General features: G+C 39.7%; 2 protein-coding genes across 2 annotated transcripts; both read right to left on the bottom strand.

The window, feature by feature from the left end:
• Positions 1-2,003: 2,003 nt before the first annotated feature.
• LOC136174663 (olfactory receptor 4C3D-like) lies at positions 2,004-2,930 on the bottom strand. Its single transcript, XM_065944838.1, has one exon. The coding sequence runs from the start codon at positions 2,928-2,930 to the stop codon at positions 2,004-2,006; it is 927 nt and encodes a 308-aa protein (XP_065800910.1).
• Positions 2,931-13,456: 10,526 nt separating this feature from the next.
• LOC136174464 (olfactory receptor 4C3D-like) lies at positions 13,457-14,383 on the bottom strand. The gene has a single exon (XM_065944654.1). It carries the CDS (start codon positions 14,381-14,383, stop codon positions 13,457-13,459), a length of 927 nt encoding a protein of 308 aa, XP_065800726.1.
• Between the last annotated feature and the right edge of the window lie 4,464 nt (positions 14,384-18,847).

Genomic DNA, 18,847 nt, shown 5'->3' with positions numbered 1-18,847 from the left:
GGAGAAACAGTGGAAACAGTGGCAGACTTTATTTTTGGGAACTCCAAAGTCAGTGCAGATTGTGACTTCATCCATGAAATAAAAAGATGCTTACTCCTCGGGAGAAAAGTTATGACCAACCAAGACAGCATATTAAAAAGCAGAGACATTACTGAAAGGTTGTTGCTGAAAGATAAGACGCGGGATTCTTGGCCTCCGGAGGAGACGAATTCTGTCCGGGGCCAGAGACGAGGTTGGATCACTCAGAGCTTTTGTGTAATAAAGTTTTATTAAAGTATAAAGGAGATAGAGAAAGCTTCTGACATAGGCATCAGAAGGGGGCAAAAGAGTATCCCCCTCCTAGTCTCTAGTTATATGTTATATAGTCACTCACAGTCTGTTAATGAAAAGAAAGGAATGTCACAAAATTTAAAATGGCACCAGATAATTCATCCCAGGCCATAAAACGATTGACTTGAATCTTGTAGAAGGGCAGAATACCAACAAATAGTTCTGTTTATGTAGATTAGGGGAACAATACCTGAGTAAGTAAGTTAGGCCCTTTGGTGGAACCAACTTGAAGATAGAGTCTGGGGTTCATTAACATAGCTTAAAACAACATTTCCATAAGAAAAAGAAATGTATTGGTTAACTCGAGGTTTGAGAGTAGTTAGCTTTAGGTGAGACCAGGTGTCAGGGCAACACAGAATGTTAAGAGAAACCTCGTTTTAAATTTGTATAGAGAAGGAAAAACAGATCACTGGTTTGTTTCTTCCTGCCGCTTAAGAGAGATAAAAATGTCTGGCATTTGCAACCTCTTTCCTCCACTTGGAGACGCCTGGCCTTCCTGCCTGTTACCTTCTCATTACTTTGCCAAAAAGGTCTCCCTAGTCAAGGCTATGGTCCTTCCAGTAGTCATGTATGGATGGGAGAAGTGGACTATAAAGAAAACCAAGCGCCGAAGAATTAAGGCTTTTGAACTGTGGTGTTGGATAAGGGTCTTGATGGTCCCTTGGACTGCGAGGAGATCCAACCAGTCCATCCTAAAGGAGATCAGTCCTGGGTGTTCATTGGAAGGGCTGATGCTGAAGCTGAAACTCCAATATTTTGGCCACCTGATTTGAAGAGCTGACTCATTGGAAAAGACCCTGATGCTGGGAAAGATTGAAGGAGAAGGGGACGACAGAGGATGAGATGATTGGATGGCATCACTGACTCAATGGACATGAGTTTGAGTAAACTCTGGGAGTTGGTGGTGAGCAGGGTGTCCTGGCGTGTTACAGTCCTTGGGGTCACAGAGAGTCGGACACGACTGAGAGACTGAACTGAACTGAACTGAACCCCCACCCCAGTTTTATATGGCTCAGAAAAAGAAAATGTTTCCTTCAGAGTCAAGAAAAACTGTGAGCCATAAAGATATTTAAGAGCAAATGAAGAGTAATTTCAAAATTCTGGCTTAGTTTTTGTGCTAAAAAAAGAATTAAATTGTGAATTATTATTTCCTCCTTTTGTGGGTGTTTCCTTTGTTGAATTTCATAAATTAACAGAAAAAAATCAACATTGAGTTTTTCTCTCCCCATCTGTCCCTTTCCCTTGTATCTATCAAGAATTTTCTTTTACTGGATTTATGATAGCCTAAGAAAATAACAGGGATTCTAACATGAACGTCCTATGGAAAAATCAATTTTATACATGTAACATATGTGAGAATTTGGAGAGCAGCAATAAGACACTGGAGACTAATATACTCTACAATGATTGAACTAGGAGTTTATTGTTGTTATTTCAATTAAGTATTCTGAAACAATGAATGTGAGTATTGAAGCCTTGACAAAGCAATTTAAAAATTATCAAAATGCTAAATAATACCAATCTGTTAGTAAATATTCAGCAAACATTATTTTATAGGCCTTTCTTTTACATCAGCGATCTGCAAAATTTATTAACTTTCTTTTTCACAATCTAAAACAAGTGTAACCCTCCCTATGTCTATAAATAATCACCTTCTTGGCATCCTGAATATCCTAAGTGACTCTTCTCTTCAACAGATTCCTCATAGCTTTTTTCACTTCTGTGTTTCTCACTGTGTAAATGATAGGATTTAACATGGGACAGAGGATTACAAAGAACACAGTCACCCACTTGTCCACAGGGTAAATGGCCACAGGACGTGTGTAGGTGAATATACAAGGACCAAAAAAGAGAACCACTACTGTAAAGTGGGAGCCACATGTAGAGAGGGCTTTCTGCCGTCCTTCAGAGCCATGGGATTTCAGGGAGCTCAGGATGGCTATGTAGGAGGTGACCAGGATGACAAAAATGAGCAAGCACAAGCTCCCACTGTTGGCCGCCACCACTATTCCCAGCCTGTAGGTGTCACTGCAAGCAAGCTCCAACAGCGAGAAGAAATCACACATGAAGTGGTCGATGACGTTGGGACCACAGAAGGTCAAGTCCATGGTGAAAAGGCTCTGCACTGAGGCATGCAGGACCCCCCCGACCCAGGCCACCACCACCAGGAGCTGGCAGAGCCCCTGCCGCATGACGGCCGTGTAGTGCAGAGGCTTGCAGATGGCCACGTAGCGGTCGTAGGCCATGGCCATGAGGACGATGATCTCTGATCCTCCCAGGAAGTGCTCCAAAAAGAGCTGAGTCTGGCAGGCACCCCAGGAGATGGTTCTCCTCTGGAACAGCAAGTCAATGATCATTTTGGGCGTGCTCACAGAGATGAAGGAGGCATCTAATAAGGCCAAGTAAGTGAGAAAGAAGTACATGGGAGCCGAAAGTGTGGGGCTGAGGGAGATGGTGATGACGATGAGCAGGTTGGCCAGCACAGTAAACAGGAAAATGAACAGAAAGACAACAAAGAGTATTTTTTGCAGGTGTGGATTCTGTGTGAGTCCCAAGAGAACAAATTCAGTCACATTGTTGGGAGGCCTGAGGACATCCATTCAGCAAGTAATACCTTCCTGAGCCTGTATTACCTACAAAGAATAAAGAATGATACTTGTTAATCATGATATCATTGTGATCTGACTGTCTCAGAATAAAAACAGTGCTATCTCGGCGACTGTGGTGCATATCCTTGGTAATTTGCCCCAGTTCTCCTTTCAAGTCTTTCTTTCTTTTTTCCATGATGCTTTCCATTGCTTCAAACACTCAGAGTTTGTCACCGGTAGCATTTGGTGTTATAATTTACCTAGGACAACATTTGATGTTATAATCTACTGATAAATCACTGGGCTCTCTCCATGAGATCTGGATTCTCCTAATGGTTTCAACTCTATGTGACTCTACAAAGTCATCTAAGTGCTCCATACTTCCGCGAATTCCTCTGTCTGTGAGGCTAGCAACTGTAATTTTCAGATGTGTCTTTTTTTTTCCATTTATTTTTATTTGTTGGAGGCTAACTACATTACAATATTGTAGTGGTTTTTGTCTTACATTGGCATGAATCAGCCACGGATTTACATGCATTCCCCATCCCGATCCCCCCCCACCTCCCTCTCCACCCGATCCCTCTGGGTCTTCCCAGTGCGCCAGACGTGTCTTATAAGCTGAGAAGAGCTACACACAAGTCAGAGTTATTTCCCCTTGCATGAAAATTTGCATTTGAAATCTCACATCTGTGGGAAGAAAAAACATGAACAGCAAGTGTCTGTCATAAACAAGGAGTTTAGAGAAATGTACATAAGTCCTTGGTAACAAAAACTCACCAGCACCTACCAGAACACGTTAGCTGTTCAGGTGTGTCTCATCACTGTCCCTACCATAGTGGCTGCAATATATCCACAGTGTCTGAAACCTATTAGGTGGTGAGTGTCTGACACTGAATTGCCCTTCTCCAAGGATCAGCATATGCCTCCTTCCCCAAACCATAATCTCAGATGAATTCAAGTGATCTTCTCCTCCAGCTCTGCCCACCTATAATCTCTCTACTTTATGAGAAAATTAAATAGACGTCTAAAAGGAAACTGCACACCAGTTTAATAGTTTCTGAGTGAAGAAGCTGATTTAAAGCTCAACACTCAGAAAATTAAGATTATGGCATTTGGTCCCATCACTTCATGGCAAATAGTTGGGGAAACAGTGACAGACTTAATTTCGGGGGGCTCCAAAATCAATGCAGATGGTGACTGCAGCCATGAAATTAAAAGATGCTTGCTCCTTGGAAGAAGGAGCTATGTATGACAAACCTAGACAACATACTAAAAAGCAGAGACATTACTTTGACAACAAAGGTCTGTCTAGTCAAAGCTATGGTTTTTCCAGTAGGCATGTATAGATGTGAGAGTTGGATTATAAAGAAAGCTGAGCACTGATAAATTGATACTTTTGAACTGTGGTGTTGGAGAAGAGTCTAGAGTGTCCCTTGGACTGCAAGGAGATCCAACCAGTCCATCCTAAAGGAAACCAGTCCTGATATTTACTGGAAGGACTGATGCTGAAGTTGAAGCTCCAATACTTTGGCCACTTGATGCGAAGAGCTGACCCATTGGAAAAGACCCTGATGTTGGGAAAGATTGAGGGCAGGAGGAGAAGGGGATGACAGAGGATGAGATGGTTGGATGGCATCACCAACTCAATGGACAAGAGTTTGGGTAAACTCTGGGAGTTGGTGATGGACAGGGAGGCCTGGCCTGCTGCAGTCCATGGGGTGGACATGACTGAGCGACTGAACTGAGCTGAACTGACACTCTCTAAAGTAATTATGGAAATATTTAATTGCCTCTTGGAAAGTTCGTTTTATGAGTCATTTTACTTTCAAGATAATTAGTGTGCTTAATTTAAAAATTATATTCTTCAATATTATGTTCCATGTGTGTGTGTGTCTGTGTGTGTGTGTGCATGCACGTGCATGCACACAAGTGCTCATGCATGCTCAGTCATGTCCAAATCTTTACAATCCCATGGACTGTAGCCCACCAGGCTCCTACATCCATGGAATTTTCCAAGCAAGAATAATGGAACGGGCTACCATTTCCTGTTCTACATACAATTTAATATAGTCATATTCTGTGAATTTACTGTTTCAGTAGACTTGATAAAAAATATTCTTGCATAGGTATTCAATACATAAGGATCTATCAAGTAAATAAAATACTTATTTTCAAAGTTCTAAAAATAAGAAAAAAATTAATGAGGAGAACAGAAAGAGTTGGCTAGAAAATTTCGTCAATGCACTATACATATATATATACCAACGATAGCAAATAGTATTTAGTTAATTTAGTCACTCAGTCAAGCGCAACTCTTCGCAACCCTATGGACTGCAGCACACCACGCCTCCCTGTCCATCCCCAACTCCTGGAATTGACTCAAACTCATGTCCATCGCATTGGTGATGCCATCCAACCATCTCATCCTCTGTCGTCCCCTTCTCCTCCTGCCGTCAATATTTCCCAGCATCAGGATCTTTCCCAAGGAGTCAACTCTTCGCATGAGGTGGCCAAAGTATTGGAGCTTCAGCTTCAGCATCAGTCCTTCCAATGAACACTCAGGACTGATTTCCTTTAAGATGGACTGGTTGGATCTCCTTGCACTCCAGGACTCTCAAGACTCTTCTCCAACACCATAGTTAAAAAGCGTCAAGTCTTCGGTCCTCAGCTTTCTTTATAATATAAAATCCATTACCTTGTTCCTACTACAAGCTCATTCATTCAATAACTATTTATTGGATACTTACTATATATATCATGTTGTTGTTGTTGTGTATGTTGTTCACAAAATGTCATAAATGTGTCATTATCAACTGTTATTAATGCCTGAAATTCTATTAGCAAACGGCAGCAGCACACCCATCTGTGATATGAACGACCTTCCCGCTCCTTCTCATGCTTCCTCCCATCTTTTATAGCGTCCAGTATCCATCACTCCCAGTTACAGGAGGAGTGGGTGCTAAGTTGCTTCAGTCGTGTCTGACGCTTTGAGACCCCGTGGACTGTAGCCTGCCAGGCTCTTCTGTCCATGGGATTCTCCAGGCAAGAATACTGGAGTGGGTTGTCATGCCCTCCTCCAGGGCATCTTCCCCACCCAGGGACTGAACCCATGCTCTCTGGGTCTCCCACACTGACAGCCAGGTTCTTTACCTCTAGCGCCACCTGGGAAATCCAGTTACAGGATACTGCATTACTAATAGACTGAGAGAATTGGAGATGTACATTTGTCAAAGAGAAGAGAAGTAAATATAATAAAATGTATTTGGCAAAAAGTAACTTCCTCTTTCAAAGATAAATTAATAAAGAACTTTACTTTTAATTATCTAAGATGAAAATTTTATACAAATCTTAAATCAAAGTGCAGCAGCTTCATTGAAATCTCCATTCTGAGGTAAGGTCTCACAACAGATCAAAATAGACTAGAATGCAAATAAAGTAAGAATTAAACATAACGACTATGAAGAAATATAAATTACTTTTTCCCTTTTCTTTGACTCCACAATACTTTTTCAAGGAATAAGCCCTAATGTAAGATATTTTTAAAAGAGAAAGATCACTAGGTATAAATATGTTCAACACAATTATTAAGACCTATGGAAAATTAGAAACAGTGTGGAATATTCAAAAGTGAAGAACAAAATAATTAAAATACAATCACTTTCTTTGAATAATATGTAGTTTTTAACAAAGCTGCATCTAAAATTGTTCATTATCATTGAAAATTTCTGAAGTTGTAATATTAAGTGGGGAAATTTTGGATGCACATTTGAATTGTATAGAAACTCTGTTATTTCATTGTAACTAATTATATTATTCTTCTAATGAATTTAAATGTATATTTATAATATAAAAGACCCCAAAATATGTTTACCTCTAAATTGTTAGTACTGTAGTTGAGTATACCTCACTTGATGCTTTGTGCACTGAAGAAGGATTTAAATCTCAGGTAAGTTTGGATGAGCAGTGATTATATGATCTGCAACATGCATTTAAATATGAGAATCTAAGATTATATAATTTCAAAAAATAATCTCACCTATGAATATGTCTGACATAGCTCCATTGTCAAGTCCCAGGCAGCTGCTAGTTCACAAGGAAAGAAGTGTTAAGTTATAAGATTAAAAATGCCAACTAGCTCAGCTGCAATAAGCGTCTTTGCTGATTTATAAATGGTATCTTTGGATAAGCCTTAAGAACACTACCACATATCCTCTTTTTGGGCAAAGTAGGAAGTATCTTCTCTGTGGCTAATTGACCTCAGGGGTATTTCTCCATCATTAGCAGGTCTTGCCAATAACCCAATTATTTTAAACAAGGCATCATTAGAGAAGAGCTTTTACAATATTCATCTTTAATTTTAAACTTCATCCTTAAGTCTACATGAAAACAAAACATCATCACAAAATAAAAAAGCACCAAGATGACCACTTACAAGCTTGCATACTTGATAGTAAATGAGCTTAAAAACAGAGCATGAATTTTTGATACTATATAAATAAAATACTTAGGTGTGTAGCTATCTGATTTTTAGATTTTATCATAATATTTTATTTTTACTGATCTACCAGTCATGGTAATCATCATTTCTATATATTGCTTTCAGGTGCACATTAAATGATTATTATGAACCCTATTATATTATGAACACTTCACGCTAAATAAGGTTTACAGTACTTCTTCAAAATAGTTGTTTCTTGTTCCAGTTCTGGAATTAGACTAACATGATAATAATGAAAATTATTCCAGTGTTCAAATATATCCAAATAAGGTAGAATGCACTTGCCATTTAAATTTAATCCTGCAGCATACCTACAGAATATAAAAAATAGGAAATAATACTCACAATTTGTATAAGAAAATGTAAGAAAGGGAGTAAAGACACCATTTACCAAGGGAAAATAAGAAGCCATACTGCTGAATCTTGGGGCGGGACACTTATCTTTAAATTATATTTTCTATGACTAAAGTGTCATGAGACTCTTATGCTGCCACCAATTGTGAAGTCCACTATAATTACTTAGTAAAATAAAGCTGACATTAAAATCATTTGGCAAACAAATTCAATTCAGAAATATTTTATGTGAAATCACAGCTACTTCAAGATATTAAAATATGCTTTCTTTAATAAGAAGAAAAATAAATTGTAGATAACTCTAGATTGACCCCAGCGATTGTGATCACTGTGAGCAGAATGTGTCAGGAAGGAAAAGAGTTTAAGAGAACTGAAAACACATGACCAAACCTAATCTGACTGGACACTGCAACATTATGGTTCTGCAATAGTATCTGTGATAGCAGCTGCCAAAACAGTTTCAATGAGGATTGTAACCTGTCTAAAGACCTCTGGGGGATACGAATTTTGCAGAAGTATCATCATGGAATTGTCTTATACTTGCTCTTTCAACACTGGAATAAAAGAAAGTCAAATCACAGAATTGGCATGTACTGATAGAGTCACCATCCCCAACTTTATGAAAAACTGAAATCCATTCAATCATGGCCCTTTCAATGCCCATCCAGCCTTGACTTGAATAGCTACAGTGCTGGGTAGAGAGATTGTTTGAGAACCCCTAAATCTCTCTAGTCCATTTCCACAAGGTTTTAGAGAAGCAGAAAAGGGAAAGAGAGCAGATTTAGATGTAAAACAGTGAAGATTGTCCATGAAAATAGTTTTCAAACAAGAATTCTGGAGCTATGCCAGGCAGTCTATTTCTATAATACAAATCTAAGGTGGTTTATAAATCCTGCAGAGATAGTAACAGATTCTCCACTTGAAAGGCAAACCAGAAAGAAAGCAGAAAAACAAAAAATGTATGGATCATGTCACAGCTGATCAGAAAGTAGTTGAGGTCTGTTTTGATGTTTGATAGTTTTAGGAACTAATTTAACAACAACAAAAACAAAAACAAAAAAACAAGCATGTATCAAAATGTTCTTATGGGCAGATTCATAAACTTCAATAGTAGGTAGAGAAAATGTTCTCAGGATAGCAAAGCAGTCAAGAGAGAGCTCATGATGTATTAGGCCATCTGAAGGAACTTTCATCCCAGAAAGACATCATCTGTGTTGTTTACGAGGCATGAAAAGTTCTGGGAGGTAGGCTGTGGTTTCATAACTTTTCCATGTTGCTTCTAATTGAAGTAGAAGCAAACATAACAAAATTTATGACAGTAAACATATTAGCTTGGGTAGAAAGACAGAACTTGGAAACAACTTGCAGTTTACCTAAGTAAACTACTCACAGAAATAGGGAGAACTGTTTAAGGCTCTAGAGTATAAAGTTGCCATACTGTAAAATAAAACTCATATCTCCTGTTTCCAAAAGTGGTTTTCTTACTCTGTGTCATGTATTGCTAATAATATGCCTTCTGAATATTTTTCTATCATGGAGTTCATTAATTTCTCAGATAATATACTACTATGTGTAAAACAGCTAGCCAGTGGGAGGCTGGGAAAGACTGAAGGGAAGAGGAGAAGGGGGTGACAGAGGATGCAGTGGTTAGCTAGCAGCACTGACTCAATGGACACGAATTTGAGCAAACTCTTGGAGATGGTGGAGGACAAAAGAGCCTGGCAAGCTGTAGTCCATGGGGTTGCAAAGACTCGGGCAAGACATGGCAATGGAACAACAGTAAGATGGGAAGCTGGGGACCACAGGGAGCTCAGCTGAGGGCGCTGGGATGCTCTAGAGGGGGGAAGTGGAGGTGGGAGCGAGGCTCGAGAGGGAGTGTATATATACACTGCTGCAGAGCAGAGGTTAACACTGCACTGCAAAGCAATAGCTCCCCAAGTGGAAAATAAACACGTGGTACCCTTGAAGTCGGAGGCTGGACCTTTCTGTCAAAGAAGGGAGCTGTGCACTCTTCTGTGACACATGCACACACTCACATTTTAAAAGCACAGTCCAGTTTAGAAAAAAGCCAGAATTAATTCACAGGTCTACCTTTGCTCCGGCCTCTAACAGTTTGCTTTCCTGAAGCAGCCGAAACTATCGATTCTCTTTCAATCCTGTTCTGATTGTATCTCTCCTGTACTACAGTTTAATGCATCACTTTCAACGTTTACTGTAATAAGACAGAAATCTCCATTTTTTATTCAAAGAACCTGAGGCTTACCCCATCTCGTTAATTTCCCAAAAGTCAAGCATGTTAAGTGATAAAACCAGAATTGGAATCAAAGCTTTATTTATTTCAAAATAATTTAATGTCTTGCATAATAAAGTTGCACGGTTGGGAAGCCCGATTCCCAATATCAGGTGTCTTTGCCACCATATGGAGGCTTGATGTGATGTGATGTGAAGGCTTCTGTGTGACTGAAGACTTTTTAAGTTACTCTGAATCCATCTTTCATCCATGATGACAAGACAGCGTGACGGGCTGCATTGTTATTGTAGAAATATTTCACTTCACTTAGCTGTGTCTCCATTTTCTCCATGGAGTCTCTGATTATTCAGAAAACTGTTATTATTTACACTGTAGATTATTTCCTATGGAAATTTATTTTAGTAACTACTTTTCCTACTAACTTTGAAATAGAAAATACCATTCAGTTGCTTAGTTCTTTTCATTCTGTCAAGTTGGTGTGGCCAGACTAGATAACTTGAAATTTTGGGAGACATTATTGTGTTTTATTTTCTTTCTTTTATGCTTTAAGGCTTTAAGGCTAATGAAGGACCTCCCCCAAATTTTATAACATTTCTTAAAAGGGTATCATCTTTTTATCCCAGTAGAGTTGAAGATCACTGTACATTTTATCCATTTCTAACTATATAGATCATAAAATCTTAGAACTGGAATCTGTTCAAAACTGATTCGTACTCAATTAAGTACGCCGGAATTTTTCCACTAAATTTAAAAATTATGCTGTTGCTCAGTCGCTCAGTCGTGTCCGAGTCTTTGTGACCTGTGCAGGCAATGCCTCCCTCAATAATCCCCAGCTTCAGCTCAGCTCAGTTCAGCCTCTCCGTCGTGTCCGACTCTGTGTGACCCCATGGACTGCAGCATGCCGGCTACCCTGTCCTTCACTGTCTCCCAGAACTTGCTCAGACTCATGCCCATTGAGTCCACGATGGAATCCAACCTTCTCATTCTCTGTGTAGAAACACTACTAAACCGTATCACTGATTAAGGTCTGTAAGTTGTGATGAGATGGCTGGATGGGATCACTGACTTTATGGACATGATTTTGAGCAGGCTCTGGGAGTTGGTGCTGGACAGGGAAGCCTGGCGTGTGGCAGTCCATGGGGTCACAAAGAGTTGGACACGACTGAGTGACTGAACTGAACTGGAGATGTGACAGTGATAGAAGGAAAAATATTTTATAACCATTTTCAGACTATTTACAGTTAAAACCAAAGTACCAGACCAGTTGTTTTGCTTCAGCAAAGATGAATTTATCATATATTTTTCTACATGTCATTGCAAGTTTTTCTCTCTTTTTATTCAGTATTCAATATATTCTAATTTGATGTTTGGTCTATATATAAAAATTTACCACCAATTCAGATACAGTGTTTAAATATTTATCCAATTGTTAAATTGGATAATGCTACCTATTTTAATACTGAAAATATGCTGTGGCTGAAGACACTGTAATTAATAAAACAGGGTAATATCATATGAAAGTTCTCCTTGCATGAGTATTATATTCAGATAATAGATTTCACAACAGAGATGATGACAATTTAATAAAGTAGTTACAGTCTTATTCAGTCCCTTCATGGATCACAGTCTTGTCTTGACAAAGCAATTTGCACAACTCAATGACGCTATAAGACATGCCACGTAGGGCCACCCAAGATGGATGGGTTATAGTGAAGAGTTCTGACAAAATATGGTCCACTGGAGGAAGAAACGGCAACCCGCTCCAGCATTCCTACCCGGGGAGCCCCATGAACATACGAAAAGGCAAAAGATGGACACTAGAGGATGAGCCCCCTGCTCAGAAGGTGTCCAATATGCTACGGGGAAGCACAGAGGGCAATTACTAACAGCTTCAGGAAGAATGAGTGGCTGGGCCAAAGCAGAAATGGCACTCAACTGTAGATGCATCTGGCGGTAAAAGTAAAGTCTGACGCTGTAAGGAAAAATATCGCATAGAAACCTGGACTGTTAGGTCCATGGATCAAGGTTAATTGGATGTGATCAAGCAGGAGATGGCAAGATTGAACATAGACATCTTAAGAATCAATGAAATAAAAGGGACTTGAATTTAATTGAGATGACCATCATATCTACTACTGTGGAGAAGAATCCCTTAGAAGAAATGGAGTAGCCTTCAGAGTTAGAAAAAAAGAGTAAGAAATGCAGTATTTGGGCAATATCTAAAACTACAGACTCATCTCAGTTTGCTTCCAAGGCAAACCATTCGACATCAGTGTAGCACAAGTCTATGTCCCAACTACTGAAGCTGAAGAAGCTGAAGCTGATTGGCTCTGTGAAGACCTACAAGACCTTCTAGGTCTAATACCGAAAAAAGATATCCTTTTTATCACAGGGGATTGGAATGCAAAAGTAGAAAGTCAGGAGATATTCAGAATAACAGGCAAGCTTGGTCTTGGAGTACAAAATGAAAAAGGGCAAAGGCTAACAGAGTTTGTATAGAAAACACACTGGCCATAGCAAACACCCTTTTAAATGACCCAAGAGATGACTCTACATATGGGCATCACCATATGGTCAATATCACAATCAGATTGGTTCCCTGCAGAACTAGACTGCAGCCATGAAGTTAAAAGACAATTGCTACCTGGAGGTAAAGCTATGACATACGTACAGCATATTAAAAAGCAGAGATGTCACTTTTCAGACAAATGTCCATATGGTCAAAGCTATGGTGTTTCCAGTACTCAAGTACGGATGTGAGTGTTGGATCATAAAGAAGGCTGCATGTCGAAGAATCAATGCTTTTGAACCATGGTGTTGGAGAAGACTCTTGAGACTCCCTTGGACTGCATGGAGATCAAAGAAATCAATCATACAGGAAATCAACCCTAACTATTAACTGGAAGAACTGACACTACTGCTGAAGCTCCAATACTTTGGCAATCTGGTAGAAAGGATCAACTCATTGGAAAAGACACTGATGATGGGAAAGATTAAAGGCAAAAGGAGAAAAGAGGCAGCAGAAGATAAGATGGTTAGATTGCATCAGTGACTCAATGGTCATGAATCTGAGAAAATCTGGGAGATAGTGGAGGACAGAGGAGCCAGGCATGCTACCGTCCATGAGGTGGCAAAGAGCAGACACAGTTTAGTGACCGAACAGCAAAAACAACGTGGGCTTTCCTGGTGGCTCAATGGTGAAGACTTTGCCTGCCAATGCATAAGATGCTAGTTTGATCCAGGTTGCACAGATCCTCTGGTGAAGGAAATGGCAACCCTCTCCAGTATTCTTGCCTGGGAAATCCCATGGACAGAGGAGTCTGACTGGTGACAGTCTATGGGATTGCAAGGAGTCTGACATGACTTAGCAACTGAGTATTCACACTTAATCATCCCGATGTACATAAATCATCACTTTATGGGCAATCTGAACACCTACACAACTCTTCTCTTCATCAGATTCCTCATGGCTTTTTTCACCTCTGTGTTTCTCACTGTGTAAATGATAGGATTTAACATGGGACTGAGGATTGCAGAGAACACAGTCACCCACTTGTCCACAGGGTACGTGGCCACAGGACGCGTGTAGGTGAACACAGAAGGCAGAAAGAAGAGCACCACTACTGTAAAGTGGGCGCCACATGTAGAGAGGGCTCTGCGCCGTCCTTCAGAGCCATGGGATTTCAGGGAGCTCAGGATGACTATGTAGGAGATGAGCAGCAGGGAAAAAATGAGCAAGCACATGCCCCCACTGTTAGCTGCCACCACCATTCCAGGTATGTAGGTGTCACTGCAGGCAAGCTCCAACAGTGAGAAGAAATCACACGTGAAGTGGTCAATGACGTTGGGACCACAGAAGGTCAAGTCCATGGTGAAAAGGATCTGCACTGAGGCATGCAGGACCCCCCCGACCCAGGCCATCACCACCAGGAGCTGGCAGAGCCCTTGTCGCATGATGGTCGTGTAGTGCAGAGGCTTGCAGATGGCCACGTAGCGGTCGTAGGCCATGACGGTGAGGATGATGACCTCTGATGCTGCCAGGAAGTGTTCTAAAAAGACCTGAGTCATGCATCCTCGCCAGGAGATGGTTCTTCTTTGATGAAGTAAGTCAACAATCAATTTGGGGGTGGTAACAGATGTGAAGGAGGCATCTAATAAGGCCAAGTAAGTGAGAAGGAAGTACATGGGAGCAGAAAGCGCAGGGCTGAGGGAGATGGTGATGACAATGAGCAGGTTGGCCAGCACAGTGAAGAGGAAAATGAACAGAAAGATGATGAAGAGTATTTTCTGCACATGTGGATTCTGTGTGAGTCCCAGGAGAACAAAGTCTGTCACATTGTTGGGAGGCCTGAGGACATCCATTCAGTAAGCAACAGCTTCCTGGGATAAAGAATGATATTCACTAATCATGAAAGGCTTGTGATCTGACTTTCTTAGAACAAAATCGTCACTGTGCAACATGCCCTTGGAATTTTTGCCCTGTACTCATTTCAATTCTTTCTTATTTTCACCATGGTATTTTGCATCTCTTCAGACATCTAGCACCTGTCACCTGTCAAACATCAGTAGAGCCGCATTTGATGTGTCATTTGCCAAGAAAACACTGGGCTTCCTACATGAGATTTGGATTCTCCTACTGGTTCCAACTCCATTGGACTAAGTCACCTCGGTGCCCCGTGCTTCCCAAGCCCGACTCTGTGTCTATGAGGTAACAAACAGCAATTTTCAGAGGTATCTTGTAAGCTGAGACGTGCTATACACAGGAAAGAGTTATTCTCTCTTCCATGAGAATTTATATTCCAACCCTCAGGTCAAACTGTGGAAAGAAAAAAATATGGTCAAGAAGTGTCTATCACATGGAGGGAATTTAGTGCGGTGTGTTTAAGTCCTTGGAGACGCATGCTCGCTTGTACCTAGCAGGACACATAAGCTATTCATCACTTGCCAGAGTGCCCGGGATGTCTGCACTGCCTGAGACCTGGTGGTGATGAGTACGGGCTTGGTACTGATTGGCCATTCTCGAAGGCTAAGCATATGTCTGCTTCCCCAAACCATAAACTCAGCAGGAATGCAAGTGCTGTTGTCCTCCAAGTCTGTTTATCTGTAATCTCTCTACTTTATAAGAAACAGATAAACACTTGAAAGGAAACTACACTCCAGTGTAACGGTTTCTGACACACTCCCGAGAGTAACCATGAAAGTATTTAATTGCTTCTAAGAAAGTACACATATTGGGTCATTTTTCTTTCAAGATAGTGTGTTTGTTTATTAATTTTTTTTATTCTTCAAACTTCTGCTCCACATACAATTTAGCATAGTCATATTCTATAAATTTTTAGCTTTGGAAGACTTGGATTGAAGCATAAACTCTTTCATAGATGTTCAACACACAAGGATCTATCAAGCATAGGAAATCCTTATTTTCAAAGCTTTAACAATAAAAATTTAACAAGGAGAACAGGAAAAAATACTGTGCTAGATAAATTAGAGCGATACCTAATACACTATACACAAAACATATATATCAATACACCAACTATCGAAGCATGTATAAAATCCATTACTTACTATTAACTCCTACTACAGGTTCCTTCATCAAACAAATATTTATTGAGCCCTTGCTGTGCACACTGATGTATGTTGCTCACATAAAATCATGAAAAGTGATGTTATTGAGTGAACTTAACCCTTGAATTTGTATCATCAAAGCGGCAGCACATCTACCCGTGACCTGCACGAGCTCCCCACCCCTTTCTGTTTCTGCTCCGTGCATCCTCACGCCTTCTCCTCCGGTCTTCCCACAGCAGCCGCCTCCCATCTCTCCTGGTTACAGGGTGTGTGACTAATACAGTGTGGGCTTATAGATTTGCCAAAGAGAAGAGAAATAAACATAATGAAACATATTCCATACAGCATGTCTTTTCAGAGATAAGCAGATAGAAACAGTATTTTTTCAATTTTACAGGATGGAAATTGTATGCATATGTGGGAACACAAAGCAACAGCTTCACTGAACTTCCTCCTTTGTTAGTGGGATCTCCCAGCAGATCACAGAAGAGACGGTGTAAATAAAGTAAGAATTAGACACAATTCACAGAAGTGCTTTACAAACAACTGTGAAGCAAAATAAGTTACTTTTTACATTTTTCTTTAGCTCCATAATACTTTTTCTAGGAATAAACCTTAATGTAAAATATTTTAAGGGAAACATCATTATGTACACATATGGTCAACATAATCATTAACAGCTGTGGAAAATTTAGAAAGGGTGTGGAAGAAAAGGATAATGGAGAAAAGGACAATTAAAATATAGTGGATCTTTTTTAATAATATGCAGCTTTTAACAGAGATGCTTTTAAAAATTGTGCAATGTGAAAAAATTATCAGCTGTAATATTAAGTGAGGAAAACTTTGGATGCATATTTAAATTGTATAGTTATTCTAACATCTCATTGTAACTAATTGTATTATTAGTTCAACTAATTTAAATACATATGAATAAGAAAAAAAGATTCTAAAATATTTTTACCTCTAAATTGCTAGTACTGTAGCCAACTCTACCTTTCTTGATGTTTTGCATGCTTAAGAAAGTTTGAAACCTCAGGTAAATTTGGATCAGGAGTGATGATATGATTTGCGACATACATTTATACCTGAGAATATATGATTATGTGATTTCAAAAAGAATCTCACCAATGAGAGTGTCTGACCTAGCGCCATGGCCAGGCCCCAGGCAGCTGTTAGTTCACCAGGAAAGAAGCAAAGTCATGAGGTTAAAAATGCCGGCTCACTCAGTGTCTCTTGATGGCACCTTTGGATAGGTCTTAAAAGCACTACATGTATCCTATTTGTGGGTAAAGTCTAGGAAGCTTCTTAGGTGTGGCTAATTGGAACTCATGGGTATTTCTCCACCATTAGCAGGTCTTGCTAACAACCAATTATTTCATAACAGCATCAGAGAAATACTTCTATAGCATTTTTTTTTAAACTTCATCGGGATGTTTCAAAAGAACAGCATGTATATTATCTATGGTGAAACAGATCACCAGCCCAGGCTGGATGCATGAGACAAGTGCTCGGGCCTGGTGGGCTGGGAGGACCCAGAGAAGTCGGGTGGAGAGGGAGGTGGGAGGGGGGATCGGGATGGGAATACGTGTAATTCCATGGCTGATTCATGTCAATGTATGACAAAACCCACTGAAATGTTGTGAAGTGATTTGCCTCCAACTAATAAAAAAAATTAAAAAAAAAAAACCTTCATCTTTAAGTCTATGTGAAAACAAAGTGAAAAGTATCACTCACTCAGTCATGTCCTACTCTTTGTGACTCCATGGACTAAAGCCAATCAGACTCCTCTGTCAATGGAATTCTCCAGGTAACAGTACGAGAGCAGGTTGCCATTTCCTGCTCCAGAGGATCTTCCCAACTTAGGGACTGATCCCAGGTCTCCTGCATTTGGGCAGATTCTTTAAATCATAGTCACAAGAGAAAAACATAGGAACAAGTTGACCACTTATGGACTTGGATATTTGATAGAGAATGAGCTTAAATACAGAGTCTGAGTATTTGGTACTTATAAATTAAATGTTTGGGGGCACTACTACTAGATTTTTAAATATTTATTATAATATTTTATTTTGATGAGATGGTTAAATAGCATCCCCTACTCCATGGACATGCATCTGAGCAAACTCCCAGAGACAGTGAAAGATAGGGAAGCCTGGCATGCTGTAGGCAATGGAGTTACAAAGAGCCGGGACACAGCTTAGCGACTGAACAACAATTTTATTTTAACTGATCTACCATTCATGATAGGCTGCTCTGTTGGCTCAGCAGTAAAGAATCTGTCTGCCAGTGCAGGAAATGAGTTCAATCCCTGGGTCAGGAAGATCCCCTGGAGGAGGAAATAGCAACCCACTCCAGTATTTTCGCCTAGGAAATCTCATGAACAGAGGAGCCTGGAGGGCTAGAGCCCACGGGAGAGCAAAGACTAGGACACTACTTACCGACACCGCTAAACAGCGTCAGCGACCACTCATGGAGCCGTGATTCCTAAATACTGTGCTCAGCTGTATGCTGGGTGACTGTTATGAACCTCATCATAAATCCAGCGCTTCATACCAGATACATTTCATGGTACTTCTGCAAAGTAGTTGTTTTCTGTGTCAATTTTGGAATTAGATTAACATGATAATGACAAAAGTAAATCTATTTTTCAATTATATTCAGAGATAGTAAAATGCATTTGTCATTTAAATGTAATCTTATAATATCCATATAAGGTATTAAAAGTAGGAAATAATATTCAGAATTTATATAGTAAAACTAAGAAAGGGAATAGGAACACATTTACCATGAAGAAATATGAAACCAGGCCATTAAAACCTGGGACAGGACTATTATCTTTAAATTATGTTTTATGACTAAAGTATTGTGATATTCATACATTGCCACCAACTGCGAGGCCCATTATAATTATCTAGTAAAAGAGTTAAAACTGATATGAAAATTGTTTGGTAACAAAATTCAATTCAATTCAAGAATGCTTTTATATAAAGCCAAACTTACTAAAAGATGTTCAAATATGCTTAATAAGAAGAAAAATAAATTGTAGATAACTCTAGATTGACTCCAGAGAATGTAGCCACTATGATCAGCATGTATCAATGACGGAAAACATTTTAAGAAAACTAAAAACACATGACCAAACATAGTCTGACTGGACACAGTAATATTATAGTTCTGCAATAATAGCTGTGATAGCAGACAGTTTCAATGAGGATTGTAATCTGTCTGAAGATCTATAAGGGTCACCATGTAGAACTA

Source organism: Muntiacus reevesi, chromosome 9 (genome assembly GCF_963930625.1).
Source record: "Muntiacus reevesi chromosome 9, mMunRee1.1, whole genome shotgun sequence".
Taxonomy (NCBI): domain Eukaryota; kingdom Metazoa; phylum Chordata; class Mammalia; order Artiodactyla; family Cervidae; genus Muntiacus; species Muntiacus reevesi.
This window is presented reverse-complemented; position numbering and strand designations above follow the sequence as displayed.

Coding starts and splice junctions, on each gene's coding strand:
- LOC136174464 (XM_065944654.1), bottom strand. CDS start 14,383: ATGGATGTCCTCAGGCCTCCCAACAATGTGACAGACTTTGTTCTCCTG.
- LOC136174663 (XM_065944838.1), bottom strand. CDS start 2,930: ATGGATGTCCTCAGGCCTCCCAACAATGTGACTGAATTTGTTCTCTTG.